Source organism: Echiichthys vipera, assembly GCF_963691815.1.
Source record: "Echiichthys vipera genome assembly, chromosome: 8".
In the NCBI taxonomy this organism is placed as follows: Eukaryota; Metazoa; Chordata; class Actinopteri; order Perciformes; family Trachinidae; genus Echiichthys; species Echiichthys vipera.
Window position 1 is genome coordinate 13,483,791 of NC_139833.1, and position 14,819 is coordinate 13,498,609.

At 41.7% G+C, this 14,819-nt stretch overlaps 2 protein-coding genes across 2 annotated transcripts; one reads left to right on the top strand and one right to left on the bottom strand.

The window, feature by feature from the left end:
• Nucleotides 1-1,321: 1,321 nt before the first annotated feature.
• rnf115a (ring finger protein 115a) lies at nt 1,322-8,924 on the top strand (the record flags this gene model as incomplete). Its single annotated transcript, XM_083919159.1, has 9 exons — nt 1,322-1,471; nt 4,036-4,094; nt 4,320-4,374; nt 4,604-4,887; nt 5,034-5,102; nt 5,183-5,255; nt 5,344-5,437; nt 6,099-6,214; nt 7,744-8,924. The coding sequence occupies 9 exons, from the start codon at nt 1,322-1,324 to the stop codon at nt 7,861-7,863; spliced, it is 1,020 nt and encodes a 339-aa protein (XP_083775285.1). The 3' UTR covers nt 7,864-8,924.
• Nucleotides 8,925-9,090: 166 nt separating this feature from the next.
• Nucleotides 9,091-14,572, bottom strand: gba1 (glucosylceramidase beta 1). Its single transcript, XM_083918773.1, has 12 exons — nt 14,442-14,572; nt 14,211-14,282; nt 13,921-14,112; nt 13,688-13,834; nt 12,594-12,727; nt 12,338-12,510; nt 12,146-12,235; nt 11,913-12,060; nt 10,640-10,864; nt 10,061-10,224; nt 9,821-9,937; nt 9,091-9,622 (listed from the first exon to the last, which is right to left on the bottom strand). Exons 2-12 carry the CDS (start codon nt 14,275-14,277, stop codon nt 9,517-9,519), a joined length of 1,563 nt encoding a protein of 520 aa, XP_083774899.1. The 5' UTR covers nt 14,278-14,282; nt 14,442-14,572; the 3' UTR covers nt 9,091-9,516.
• Nucleotides 14,573-14,819: the final 247 nt, after the last annotated feature.

Consider the following 14,819-nt stretch of genomic DNA (forward strand, 5'->3'; position numbering starts at 1 on the left):
GGGTTGTGACCTTTCTGGAAACTAATCATCATTGATTTGTATGGCACTGATTTTGTCACTGTACTTAACTCTATTTGTGATTTTAATTTTTTTTTTAAATAGAAAGAAAGAAGCGGACCAATGCACTCAAAGAGCACCTGAGAGGAAACCATCACTTCATTTCTAGTGCCATCTTCTATAGAGGCCTAAACACGACTTTAGTATTTTTTTAATGTATGAATAAATAATTGCTGAAATAAATACATAAGTGCATGAATAACGTATAAATCGTAGACTGTATAAGAAAAATGGACGTAACACACCCATCGAGGTCCGTTCACTCAACTACCGACTTCCAATCGTACTAACCTGCAGGAGTCACCATGTTGTCAGACTTTCACCCCGCCTCATTGCCTCTTACCATAAAGGGCATGCATGTGACGTTGGGGGGAGGGAGATACGTCCATCTGGCTTACATATACCTCCGAGGAGAAGTGAAGTGAGGCCCAGCGGCTATCTGTCACTCAAGAGACTCAAGAGACTACAGGGCCCTGGTTCAATCCCCAGGACCGGCAGGATAAATCTGGGTGAAGTTTAGACGTGCCCTTCCCTCATTAACACCCCTGAGGTGCCCTTGAGCAAGGCCCATAACACCAAAACCGCTCCAGTGAAGGGCAGCTTCCAGCTGAATGTGTTTGTGTAACTGTGTGAATGTGTTCAGGGTGTTCTTGAAAAAGAGAGCATTGCTCTCACTCAGCGTTCTCCCCCCGGAATAAATAAATAAATTAAGATTAAAAAAAAAAAAACTTTAACCTCCAATAAAAACTAGCCTGGTGCAAAAAAAATTCCCCCCTTCCATGTTGTCATGGAGATATGACCTTAACATACGACCTCAAATGTTTTTTTTTGTGCCAGGTCTTAAATAGGTTTAATTACGCTTTGAAAACGGCCTGTTTAACATGGGGGTCAATTGCTCTATTATGAAACCTGCCCCTAGTGGCCATTTGACGAACTGCAGTTTTTGGCACTTCCTGATTGGATCAACCAGGAAGTTGTTACGGTGGGGTTGGGGGCTTGGTATAAAGACGTAAATAAAATAATAAATGAATGCAGAAATAATTGAATACATAACTACATGCAGAAATACATGTATACATAAATAAAAATAATACATAAAATATTACATAAATAAATGCATTACATTTTTGATCACCTACATGTATTTATTTATTTATTTATTGAGACTTAAGTTATGTTTAGTCCATAGACTGTATAAAAGAGTATCATACCCTCTTGTCCCAGCCTCCTTCCATTAGCCTTATGTTAGGCGGTGCCGCGGTGCATGCCGGGCTGGAGGCGGACAGCTGTCTTCAGTTTGTGGAGGACCGACGTCAGTGTTTGTGCTTTGGGGAAGATGGCGGAGGCTGCGGCTGTTCCACCGCATCGGTTTTTCTGTCACTGTTGTAAGGGGGAAGTGAACCCCAAACTCCCGGTAAGGCCGGTGTTTTTCTCTCTATACCCATCATACTCTTTTGTAGAAAATGCACGGCTGACAAGTCAACCTTTGTCCGAAACACCGTTTGTTTCGCTCGCTTGCTACAGATGAAACACTAGCTAGCCTGTTAGCAGTTAGCAACGTTTGTTGTTGTTAACTCTCTAAATAAACTCGTGACACTCGCAAATGTCTTCGTTCAAAATCAGGGAAAGCAAATGTCGACAGGTTCTGTGTGGCTCGCATGTTTGAGACAGTTTTGCCAAAAGCTGTGTGCTCGACGCCTTCCTTTGACAGCTTGGGGGATATTGTGTTTTGCACAAAACAACACAAACAGCTGATTGAAGAAGGTCTGTGTTCTTACCTTGTTATTCAATCTTTAAAGACACGATTAACACTAGTTGTTTGATTGTGGCTATTTTCGTTTTCAGGTTTGTTTCTGATAAAACACACTCTTGACGGGACGAGTTGGGGAATTTTCAGGAACATAAACATCTCGTTTTAGTTTCAGTTTTGAAGTTAGGAGTAAAGGTGGTATAATGTCTTAACCAGACTTTTCCCAACCTCAGATCTATTAAACATATCTTTTTCTACGTCTTATCCCAGTTGTGCTGGTCTCATATTCAGAGCCATTCACCAGTTTATTAGCTACACCTAGATTAAACTAATCCAGACTAAAACAACAGCTTCATGATGGTTATAAAGGTTCTGTTGAGAGTGGTTTAGAGAGGTTAATTCAATTTATTTGTAATTTTGGAGGGTGTTGTTTGTAGTCGACTCAAGCATAAAGTGTTAAACTGACGAGAATTGACATGATTAGTTTACAATTTTATAACAAGTGAGAGTAAATAATTATTAAATAAATATGGCAAACTTGTTCTTGTTCCTACACCTCACCTGCTGATTTTAAAGACTTTTATTATAGTAAAATGAATATCTTTAGGTTTTTAGCGTTTTGTTTGGACAACACAAGTTACCTTAAGAAGTTAACTTATATTTTAAGAAAAATGTGATGGGCATTTTGACTATTCCATTATTATATTAACCAAATGATCTATTCATTAAAAGATAAAATGATTGCTGCTACCACTTATTATTTAGACTATTTTGATTGACTTAAACGAAGTGGGACAAAATGTATCTAATAAACTGGCAACTGATATTATACTGCATGTGTCATTCGTTCGGTAAATCAGTTCACCAGGTTATCCTGTTGTGATCTGAATCTTTATTTTTATGGTCGAGGGTAATTCCAGCCTGCCCTGTCACTTCTTCTTAACTGGCCTGCTTGTCTCAGGCACACTCAGTCCTGTGGCATGTCTTCACTGAGCCAACTGAATGAAACACCCATTACTACAGTATGGCGAGGACCATCGCAGTCATTTATCCAACAGATATGATAAACTGCCAGCCAATGAAGTACAACTCACTTTAACTTTCTGCTTACTGTGAGGTTTCTCAACCAATACTGAACTTGACCATAGTTTGTACTTTGTATGTACACACACACGCACACGCGCACGGGCACGCGCACACGCACACACACACACACAATACTTTTCATAGACTTGCTAAACTTACCAGTTCAATTCCTCATCGTCCAGTCCTGTACAACCTGGCCGTAGTGTTTTCTCGTCCCACTGCAGTGGTTTCTATAACACTCCACACACTCAGACAGTTAGGTGTGGTTGGCAGACCAGCTCTTCCTCCTGAGCTACATTCATAAAACATTGGCTGCCATACAAATCCACTGATATTATCCTTGCAAAAACAAACAAACAGTCTTGTTTCGTTGACCAGACCAGTCCGCATAATGTCTTGATAATGTTTGTATGAATTCCCTGAAAGACAGTGATAGAATAAGACAAATATTTTCCCAGATATCAATATATCACAATATGGCAAACACAGCAGGGCTCAGCAGTAACAGTCGGCAGGTTTCCAGCAACATTTGCACCCCCAAAATACATATATTTTTTTATATTTGTTGCATTAGTGATGTTTAAATAGGAAGTAGGGAAGGGTCCATAGCCCCACCACTCGGCCCCTGGCCCGATTTGGCATTGCGGCTGGTGGGATGCCATTGCATTACGGTATAGTTGGTTTTTGCTTCTCCAGTGTGGTGATGGCTGATATATAATTCTGATATCATGGTTGTTGTTTTTTTTTTGATAGAATACAACAATTTAATAATAAAAGCAAAACACAAACCAGAAACAAAATTGCTGACATAAATTTAACACTGTTACTGTCTATATTGTCTCTGTTTAGTTGTAGCCTCTAACTTTCAGCTTTGAAAATGCAAAAGTCCTGTTATTGTGGTGACGGCCCCTAAAAGACTTCACAGTGTCGCTTGCTCCCAAAACTATCCTAAATGACAAATCTAATGATATTTTCTACTCGTCTGCAGTAGGATTGGGGCTAGGGATGCTCATACAATAGTTTTTCGAGCCTGTAAGCTTGTTGCGCTGACTTTCCCCTTTGTTTCTAGGAAATCATTATGAGCATGTTTTCTAACCGGCATGTCTCCTGTGTGACTTGGTCTTTGTTGTGATTCTTTTCAGGAGTATATCTGTCCAAGGTGTGACTCAGGGTTCATAGAGGAAGTAACAGAAGACTCCAGGTAAGAGGCAACATTTTTTGTTTAAGGCCTTTTTAGTGTTAGTCTGGAACAGCAGGTACATGGGCTGTTTTCTTGTTCTTATTTACAAGAACCAACATGTTACAAGCTTGTAGGCTTACCATGCAGTTTTGTCCCAGGCTAACACTAAACCTGAACATGTGTAGAGGGTTCAGTGGACGTTGCTAATAATGTGTCTTTTGTCCCCTTGTGCGCTATTTCCCTCAGTCTCCTAGAGGGTGGCGCTAACGGGATAGATGACGCAGCCACACAATTTGCAGAGGTACAAGCTGACCTGAGGGATTTTGGGTAGACTAGGGAGGGGGTGTGGGCAAAGAGGATTGATTGCAATCATTCTATGTGTTTTGATTAACTTTGTCTTTCCTATTTCCGTGCCCTCTTCTCGACTGTCCCTCATCCTTCTTTTTCGCTGCCTGCCTGCTCGCCTATCCTTGATCCCACTTTCTATCTGAAAATCTCTTTCTCCCTGTCCAATCCCACCATCCCTGCAGCTATGGCACCTTTTGTTACTGGAGCGGCCATTTACACCAGACGCCGACACGCCTGATTCAGAACCTCGGCTCCCTGGAGGGCGCTTGGGGGGTCTCAGTGACCTGGGGGGTTTGGGAGGGGGACCAATCGGGGGGTCAGTCCCGGCAGGCCTAGGGGGACCTATGGGGGGTCTACTAGGAGCTGCTGACCACTGGGGACCAGGACGCCCCCCTCGCCTGCACAGCCAGAGGAGATATCGGTCCAGAGGCAGCAGTAGACCAGACCGCTCGCCTGCTGTGGAGGGGTGAGGAACTGACCGGTGGCTCTTTTCTCCGTCTTGCATATCTCCCACTTCTAACAATGACAGTGCTGTTTACACTCTTACAATCCTAACTGTTCTTATTTTTGGTGATGACATTAACAGTTATGTATTTTCTCTCCGTGTCTCAGGATTGTACAACAGTTTCTCGCCGGCCTCTTTGCCAACTCTGGAGTCCCTGGCTCACCACCCCTGTCATGGTAAGATGACATTACAGTAGTGTCAGTGCTCGTGTCACAGTATGTCTCTTATCAACTTGCGGTGTGTGTGTCTCCCTCAGGACGGGGATGCTGCACTCTAACCCAGGTGATTACGCCTGGGGACAGGGAGGGCTAGACGCTGTGATAACACAGGTAAACCAAACTTAACTTCTCCAACTTCATGTCCCTGCCACCTTTTTTTTTTTTTAAATTTCTCCGCCGTTTACGAATGTGTTTGTAGTTACTAGGTCAGTTGGAGAACACAGGTCCTCCTCCAGCAGAGAAAGAGAAGATCTCCTCTCTCCCAACGGTCAATATCTCTCAGGAACAAGCAGGTCAGTAATTTCTTGTTTTTCTCACACCATCTCACCATGTTTCTCGTGCCCTCTGTGAGGTCTATGTAGTACTTGACTTCAGCATGAAAAGGCACTTGTGTTATATGCTCTTGCTGCCGACCAAGAGGATCTGCTGAAACTGTGTCTGTTTGGGACGAAGTTCCCATTAACCTTGAGTATCAACAATGTGTTCCATAAATTACTTTGCACTGATGTCTTTTTGCTTGCTGGTCTTTGACCTCCCCTTTTGTTCTTCCAAGTTCTCTTGTGGGTCTGTTCTTCTTGACTTCCTCTTCTCTGTGTGCTGTCCTATTTTACCACTCAGCTGTAACTGTGTGGTTAGTTATGCAGCCCAGGATTTGCAGGGCTGGTAATGGCGGACTTCTTAGGAGAAATGTTGTGTGCCTTTTTTTTTTCCAGGCCTTAAGGCGTCAGGCCTTTATAGTTTTGTATAATTGTTTTCACTAATTAGTAAAAACCAGGCTTGGTAGCTTGCTTGCTAATGAACTTCATGATGCAAATATAGTTTTGGTTTTTATGATCTGTTGCACGTTGCCTCAGCAAATGTTGCAAGTCATTACCAAGTGACTGGTAATGAATTAACACTACAAATCATTAGGAACCACAAGTGTATTGAACATGTCTGTCATCTCTGCTGTAGATTGCTGTATGGAATGTCCCGTGTGCAAAGAGGACTTCGCAGTGGGAGAGCCAGTCAGACAGCTACCCTGTAACCACTTCTTTCATTCAGACTGTATAGTACCATGGCTGGAAATGGTGAGTCATAACCAGGAGGGTTGACTTTTGTATGATAAACTCATGGAATAGATCCTTAATTAAATGTGATTGATGTATTAAGACCTTAAGGGAATCTGAACACATGCTTTTGCTACCAAGTTGAAACATTTATGTGGGGCAAACTCAAAATTCATTATCCCAATGAAGGAACATCTTTGCCCAGTGCAACTGTAGCGTTTTAAAATTCACACATTTTTATGTGCATTTTGAAGTATCACATTAGAAAAGCTAAATGGAAACGGAAAAATCCGACAAATTCCTTAAGACTTCTCTCCATTTTACTTTTGTAAATGGGTTAGATGGCCTAGGCAACTTGTTTTGTTTCCCGATAGAAACCTCTACTTTACTTGCAGTTTACAGCCATTCATAGCCTATAGCGCAAACTACTAACAAACCAATGCTGTAGCCTACTAAATTCTCTCCAAACCAATTGATGAAAATGTGCGTAATTTGCATTTTTTTTTTTGCAACATTTGAATTTCAGTTGAATTGAAACGCGGCATGTGTGGCTCATTGTGAGCTTCATAGTTTCTGGACAACAATGAAGGGTTAATGACACAGAGAAATACGCTTTATCAGACTTTGGCTACACAGGAAATGCTTGTTAGTTGGATCGGTCCATCGTTTGTTTTGGTCTTTTCATTAGATTTGTCGAATAAGAAAATATTTAGAATATTGCTAATCCTAAACCCTTTGCCTTTAGAGGAATGCCAAATTCAAATCAACAATACTTTTTTAAATGAAGGGTTAGTTTAGCCATGCTTAAGGGGATATTTCGGTGTTTCATAGTCGGTGTATTACCCTCAGTTCAGATGTTTCAATTCAGATGGCAGTTGGCCCACCCCCAGTTTGGAGAAGCAGGCGGGAGTCCTGACGATGCTAAGCGATGTACTGCTGTGGAGGAGGGCAGCAGCAAAAATATTTTTAACTCACCTAAAAATGCTCACTTAATCTATATCAGTATAAGTGCACGTTATATGTAGAATTCTTCTGTAGATTTCTTTTTTTTTTTTTTTTTAATTCCTATGTATAAGTGCAACAGTTTTGCACACCACAGATCAACGGTTGTGGTTTTGCATAAGAGTATGGAACTTACGCTTAGAAATACAGAAGAAATGTAGTCCCAAAGGAAAGAGACTGTCTGACAGAAAGGTAAAGCAGTGAGAATATTCTAAATATAAATGTCTACATCCCTCCTTCTCCAAACTGGGGGTGCACAGACCGTCATCTACTGACTGTCGATAACTACCTAATACAACCCCATTTACAATACCCCAAATATCCCTTATGTCTCCCTACTCTACCATACCACTCATTTATGATTAGCAGTCAGGAATGTTGCATGTGTATATTTAACTTAGCAGACAGAAAGATCCAGGCGCTCTAAGTCAAAGAACACAGACTGAACATCGTGTAAAAATAAGGCTTAAGAAGTCCACTTGTAAAAACTCTTGTAAAAAAACTGCCCAAAGCTGATGGTATCTACGTTCTGTTCTGTGGCCACACAGCATGACACATGTCCAGTGTGTAGGAAGAGTTTAAACGGAGAAGACAGCAGCAGCCAGCCCCCATCAGAGTCCCCCACCCTCTCCATGGACCCCCGCACACAGGAGAGATGGTCCTTCTGAGACACCCACCCGCCTCATCCCAAGGTTCTCCTCGCCTACATCCAGCAACACACCGAGAAGACAAAGCTCTTCTCACTTTCCTCCCTTCATCTCTGTTGCAGTCATAATCATCTCAGTCTGATATTTTTTTGTATTTTTATTTGAATGCCTTTCTCCTCAACCATGTATACAGATACCCGTACAGACGTCTTAACAGTCAGTTGAGGTCTGCTAGATCTCTTTTTTTGCCTCATAACAAAACCAGCCTAAATTGATGATGATCATGCCCGTCTTCTCTACTTTCACCTCTCAAGCAAACTCCTTTCTTCCATCTTTCTTGAAATGCACTGCTGCAATACACTATTGTGGGGGAAATGCCAGACTTTATATCATACCATGCCCTCTAATTAGCTAAATTCTGCAGCTGAACCCTGTACGGCATATGGCAATACTGTAGGGGTTACTTTCACTCCTAGCATTAACAGGGTTTGGACCGAAAAACATGAACACCTATAGCCCTGCAATAAATGTTATGTTTACGATGGGTGTAATTATACATTTCTTGTTGAGATTTGAGCAGGAATATCTTGATTGAACTCTGGTTATTTATTCTGGTGGTGTTTTTATTGGATTGCATTTTAAAAAGGGTTCATGTTACTGCGTCCACACTCTGTAGTGTACTTCAATAAAAAAGAAAACAGAGTATTTTATAGGAATATGTCGAGTCGCTGCTGTTTTAATAGCCACAAACGAAAGCTGTGACGTCAAATGAAAGCAAGGGAATTCCTTGCACCTTTCGGGGGGAATAAATGAATATCATACCAGTAAGGGAATGAAATTGTCCCATTATCTGATCATTTAGATTTGAACATACTCTTCCTGGTGTATATATTATAAACAGATGGCATCCCTCTGTCGTTTTATTCCTGTCTATTGTTTCACCTTTTTTTTATCACTTTTTTTGATGTAAATAATTTGTCCTACAACTTATGGTTTGCAAAGAAAAAAAACATTGAATGGAGACACAAATGTGAAATATCTGGTTATCAAACTGTATATTATATATATGAAAAAAATGTCTATGATGTATTAATAAATTGACAAAAAAACTGACCTCGAACTTTCATTGCTAACAATATTTTCTCTGCACACAAAAATACTTAAAACATGGCATATTTAGAGAAAATGCATTTTAATTAAAATTAGATAGCAACAAAATTTGCATTTACAATTTCTGTACATTATTTATATGAGAACACTTCAAGCATCTTATTAACTGGAAATCAAGGCACCAGTTACGCTTCGGCACAGGTTGTTCTGGTAAACTGATACATTCATTACTTTCAGGTGCCACCCCTGGAATCAGTGCATTAAAAAAAAAGCATTTTAGGCTTTCAAATGAGTTGAGGTTATCCTTGTTTGCTGAGGTTAATTTAAGTCAACGCTGAAATCACTAAAGCTGGGCAGAATTAAAATAAATAAATAAATCTTGCACCAGTTAATTGGAAAATGTGTGTGAGTAGCTTGATATCGACAAAGCACTCAAAGTAATTAGCGCTTTGGTAATGAGAAGATTCCAACGTGAAATGCAAACTTTCTGTGGCATTTTCAAATGTGCATAGAAGATATTATGTGGTTAAGGTAGAATCAGGTGATGTGACCATGTATTAATGATCAATTTGTGCTCCAAGCAAGTGTGAGCAATGAATGAGCCGGTGCGGTGGAGGAGATGTAGCCCACAGCGGGATCCCAGACCTCAAACTGGAGAACTGATGATGACCTACAAAACAAAAACACCCCCCACCCCCATGTTTTTATTCCTTTGTCGACTCAATTTATTCTTTTTGTTTGTTATTTCTATCCTTCAGTATGTAAAGCATCTTTGAGAACTTTGAAAAGTGCTACAAGTCTAATGTATTATTATTTATGATACATTTCCTGTCATTGGCAAAATACAAACAAAACACATTTCAGGTACCTGTTGAGTATAATGAGCACTGCTGAGCCATCTGGTCTGACGAAAGCGGAGTATTCCAGCTCTGTTTCCTGACTGGCAGACACACCGACTCTCTGAGACCCTTCCCACAGGAACTTACTGTGTAAAGAGGTGAAATGTGTGGATCTCATTATTGGACCTTGATCAGAAAATGCCTCCTTGTAATGATGCAACAGGTGAAAAATGCCATACAGTGTAAACAAAGACCATGTGAGCGTCTACCTGAAGTGGGCCATGCTGTAGAAGTGTGGCTGCTTGTAGAAGGCGTCGTGCTTTGCATCCACTATTACAGGGCTGTCTACAAAGTTTTTGACCCAGTTGGGCCCACCGGTCTGATCCAACGCCAGGTTCCAGTCAGTCCAACCCACCACATAATGATTCAAGTCCTGCCGTTAAGAAAACACCCAAAGTTTAGCATCTAAGTCTGTGCTTTGTAGTAAGAGGAGGTGTCCTGTGGTTTAAATATCACAAAGACAGCACATTTGCATAAACAAATCCCTCCTGATTCTCAAGATGTCTGGAGTCTGAATGCACACATGTAATATAGATAGAATGGAAGGGAGTCCAGTTTCATTGAAGAGAGAGAGAGTGAAGAAAAAAAAGAAACACAACACCAGTTCCAGCTTGCTTTGATGGCCCGCAGGCGTTTCTAAAGAGTGTGTGCAGCAGAGTGTGGCTTCTAACCAGCACTGCAACATCGAGGGAGGGGATTCACCTTGCAGAAACAGCTCACGGCTTGTCAAAATCTGTCACAGTGGATCAGACTGAACAAGCCTCATGCGAATGATAAAATGAGCTCACCTCTATAATATCATGTGCATACTGTTCAGCCCTGTCCCAGCTCCCCAGCTTCACCCCTCTGTCTAGTGGGCTCCAGCCAGAGCAAGCCTCTGTGCCAAACAGGTAATACTCTGGGTAGAGATGATGGGTGACTCCCAGGCTTATCTCTGCTGGAACAAAGCTGTCCATGTACCAGTGAACTGCAATGCCATGAATGTACCTTCCTGCATGAATGTCATTCAGGAGCTGTAGGGGGGAAAAAACAAAAAACATATGTGAGTTTTTACATAAAATGCATGCTAAAAAGGGCACCAGTGTTCTCCTCTTTCAGAGTATCTGCATGTACTAAGCTAGTTAAATGAGAAATACCTTAGATGAGTTATTTATAATATTTTCTCTTGCCTGTTGCAGACGGTAATGTCAGTGAAATTTTTTTTAATCAAATGCGATTTCGGGCTTTCAGGAGGTGTTAACACACTTACAAACCAAAAGTGAGTCTGGTGCAACAGTGGATTGTGGGCGTAGGTTCCTTTTTAGAGTCCCAGTCAGCTCAATCCAACCTGCAGCAAACACTGTCACTATTGCTTGCAACAGTAGCCACAAAGCTCACCCCAGGTGCCAATTTAGCCAAAACTTACATGGATTCATCTTAAATTGGTATATCCATCCCTACATTTAATTCTGCTCATCTGGATCCAGGCTGCATTCATACAATTTATTATAACAGAATCAATACGTTATAATAGTGAATCACATTAGGAAATATTGTTACACTTTGCTGGGAAGTGTTTAAAAATGCAATATGATAACATTTGTAGGCCATATCATCTCTACTGGTTTTCCATTATCCCATGGGGTATTAAGTAAGTGGGTTGTATGTGGTAATAAAACCTGCAGAACTCTGTGTTTTGACAGAGCCTTGTTTAATCTTGTCCTTGTCCTTTGTGGCATGGTTTAGGAGCCTCTCTATGAAAAACAAAAACCTTGGCCGCTGCCAAACTATTTCCTCCAGAGAATAAAAATGTGACTGGAATATGTAAAAAAGTCCTTTATTCCTGCAGCTGCTTTACTACAGCGTGAAAGACAGAACACTTTGATCTGACATTATATCTTCTTTACTGTGCTGGGTGTAAGTTTATCACGTTAAGATCTTTTATTATTGGTTCATCTTTTTTCTTTTCTTATACTGATTTTTGTTGAAATTCTTAATTTCTTGCCTGCACCACGAGAGCAGCCTCAGGCATGACAGAGTTTACCATGACTTTACCCGCTATCTCTCCGTCCTTGGACTCACCACTTTAGCCCAGTGAGGCAACAGCAGGCGGTTGTCATCCAGTATGAGGACGTGTGTGCGTGGGTGTGAAGAAGCGTGCAGGGCAGGGCCCAGATCCAGAGCCACCCAGTCCCTCTGCTCCTCAGGAGTGAAGCCGAGAGCCTGGAAACTGCAGTGAGATACTAATCAGTCTGTTGTGAAATTTACGAGCCATGAGGACGGTTAATTCTGTGTGATATAATGTGAGGAGAGACCTGTAGTTTGTTATTTGTCCTGCAGAGGGCTCATTCCCTGTGGTCAAAGCCCAGAAGGTCAAGTTATATTTAGCATATTCCTCAAGGAACCTGAGAGGAATGGGGAAAAAAAGCGACCATCAAAATAAGTTCCCCTTGTATCAATCATCACCAACGTGTGACATTGCATTGAAGTACGCCTCTGCATGTCACCTGATATAGTACTGAGCCCAGGTTTTGTGCTCCTTGCCCCCAGGCTGGCCCTTCAGGGAGCCCTTTCCTACAAGAGCACTGTTAGTTTTCATCCAGGCGGGGGCGCTCCAGGCGCTGGCCAGAAGAGACAAGGGGCAAGGAGACAAGGCCTGAGCACGCTGCAGGAGAGGGATCTGAGAGGAAGATAAAGAGGAGATATTAGAGTTAGAGGGCTGATGGACGTGTGTTTGTGTGAGAGTATGGAGAAGAGAGTGACCTTCATGTTTATGTCCTCAGGGGCCAGTGTGAAATTGTCCAGGTTGTAGTCTCCAGGTGTGTCAGCATACGTATACAGGCGGGTGGAGAAGTCACAGGAGGCCATGGGGACACGCACCACGCTGTAGCCGATACCTGCCAGAGACAGCATCAACAACGACCAAGGCTGCGTGATAATTCAGTATCATCATTTGTGTAATGCTCAATTCTGATTGCTCAATCACGGCATTCTAGAGTCTGTTATTTCTGAATTGCACGTGGCTGCTATGGACGCAGTTCAGATCATAGACTCTGGAAAACCATTTTTGAAACCATTAAATGCTTTTTAAAAAAATCTATATTTTGTGTGCAATTATTGATTTTCTTTAGCGAGTGTAATAAGCGGGATAATGAAGAGTGAGCAGATAATTATTGCGGTCATTATTGCAAATTAAAACCCTTTGTCTGGCTTCTAATTTGCAACAATGACCGACTCGCTCTACATTACGCCTCACAGAGCGAACTTCAGACTTTAATGATATTGTCTTTCTGCGTTTACTTTTTGCTATATGCACCTAATGATCAATTAAAACGGTTATTTATTTATTTATTTTTTACAAATTTCTGTTGTCCCCTATATTCTCATTCTTATGGCCAACGTGGATTTGGATTCAAGAGGGTTTACTGTCATTACAGCCACACTATATACTGAATATACTGTATATATGCACAGTAAACAGTGCAATGAGATAGTGTTTCTCTAGGTCCTTTATGCTACATACATAAATAAAAAAACAACTACATATATAAATATAATACACTATACATACACATGGTGTAAAAACCCTTTCTGTGGATGCTGCTGATCACTCTGCTGATGTGGGAAACAAACTAACCTGCACATATGGAATTTCTTGTAAAAGCAGGACAACAGTTGTTTGTGAAAAACACTGGTTCGCATGTATTTTCACATAAACAAAAGTAATGAATGTGCATCTTATTCCTGAATATTGCTGAAATGTATGGCCACATTATGCTTGACCGTTGTACGTATTATACCCCTGCTATTGCACACAAAGTGGGCATTTTCAGGTGGTTTTCCTTCACTGAGTGTACCTTCAGGGGAGAAGTACTGTCGCAGGAGCTGGTCCTGCGCACCAGCGGAAAGAGACAGGATGTTAATGGCTGCTGCATCTGTCATAGCTCCCCCGAATCCCCTGATCTTCTGGTACTTCTGGTAGGGAACGATAGTCAACTTGAGGCCTGAAGAGACACACATAAAGAGGTGAGAGAGAGACGCTCCACCACGACTGACCGCAGACATCCCGGCAAAAAGAGTCATCACTCACCTGCCCCGGTGCTGTTCACCTGGACCTGACCCCGGCCTGCCTCCAGTCTGCTGCCGGCCATGCTGGTCAGGTGGGAGGAGTACTGGCCCAGTGGGGGCAGGGGGACTGACCCGACACTGTCACAGTAGGTTGAATTACACTCACACACCACAGAGTCATGGCCAAAGTTTCTGGCAACACATTTACTGCTTCCTGGCGGGAGAAGAAGTAGAGAAGAAAGTATATGATTAACTTTATAATGCAAAGAGTATACAAGCATTGGGATTGCACCTGTGTAGTGTTATTATTACCTGCAGAGAAGGTCACTTCTGCTGTGAGGAAAACAAAGGCCACAAGTACAGGTGATGGCAATAACATGTTATCTGGAAACAAAGAATATCCAAATGAGGCTGCAGAGTTCATGAAAAACCCGGGTTGTATCAGTGTCAATGTCAGTTAACAAAGACCTGCTCCCTTCATTTAGCTGACGCACACATTTAATTGTCATGTCATTCAGAGAAAGTTAGAGAAGACGATCTCACCTCAGAGGATGTTGATAGAAACTGTGGCATGTCCCGCGGGATGATTTTTAAAACGATTCACACTCAACCGTCACCTTAACAGCGTCCAATCTGCCATCACAGCGAGTCTTCTTCGGACTACTTTGTTTGGATCAGACGGCACTTTTGACCGGTCATGTGACTTTGTTAACGATCACGTGGACGAACATGCAATACTGTGAACCGCAGCCAGGTGGCGCTGCACCATAAAACTAGTGGAGATCAAAAATGGCAGAAGGCACTTTGACAAAAACCTTTATTTTGTAAAAAAGAAAAAAATAAAGCAAATTAGAGAACAGTAACTATTGTGTCAGAAGAGAAGATTTAATCAATGTTTTCTTCTCTAGGATTCAAAAATGA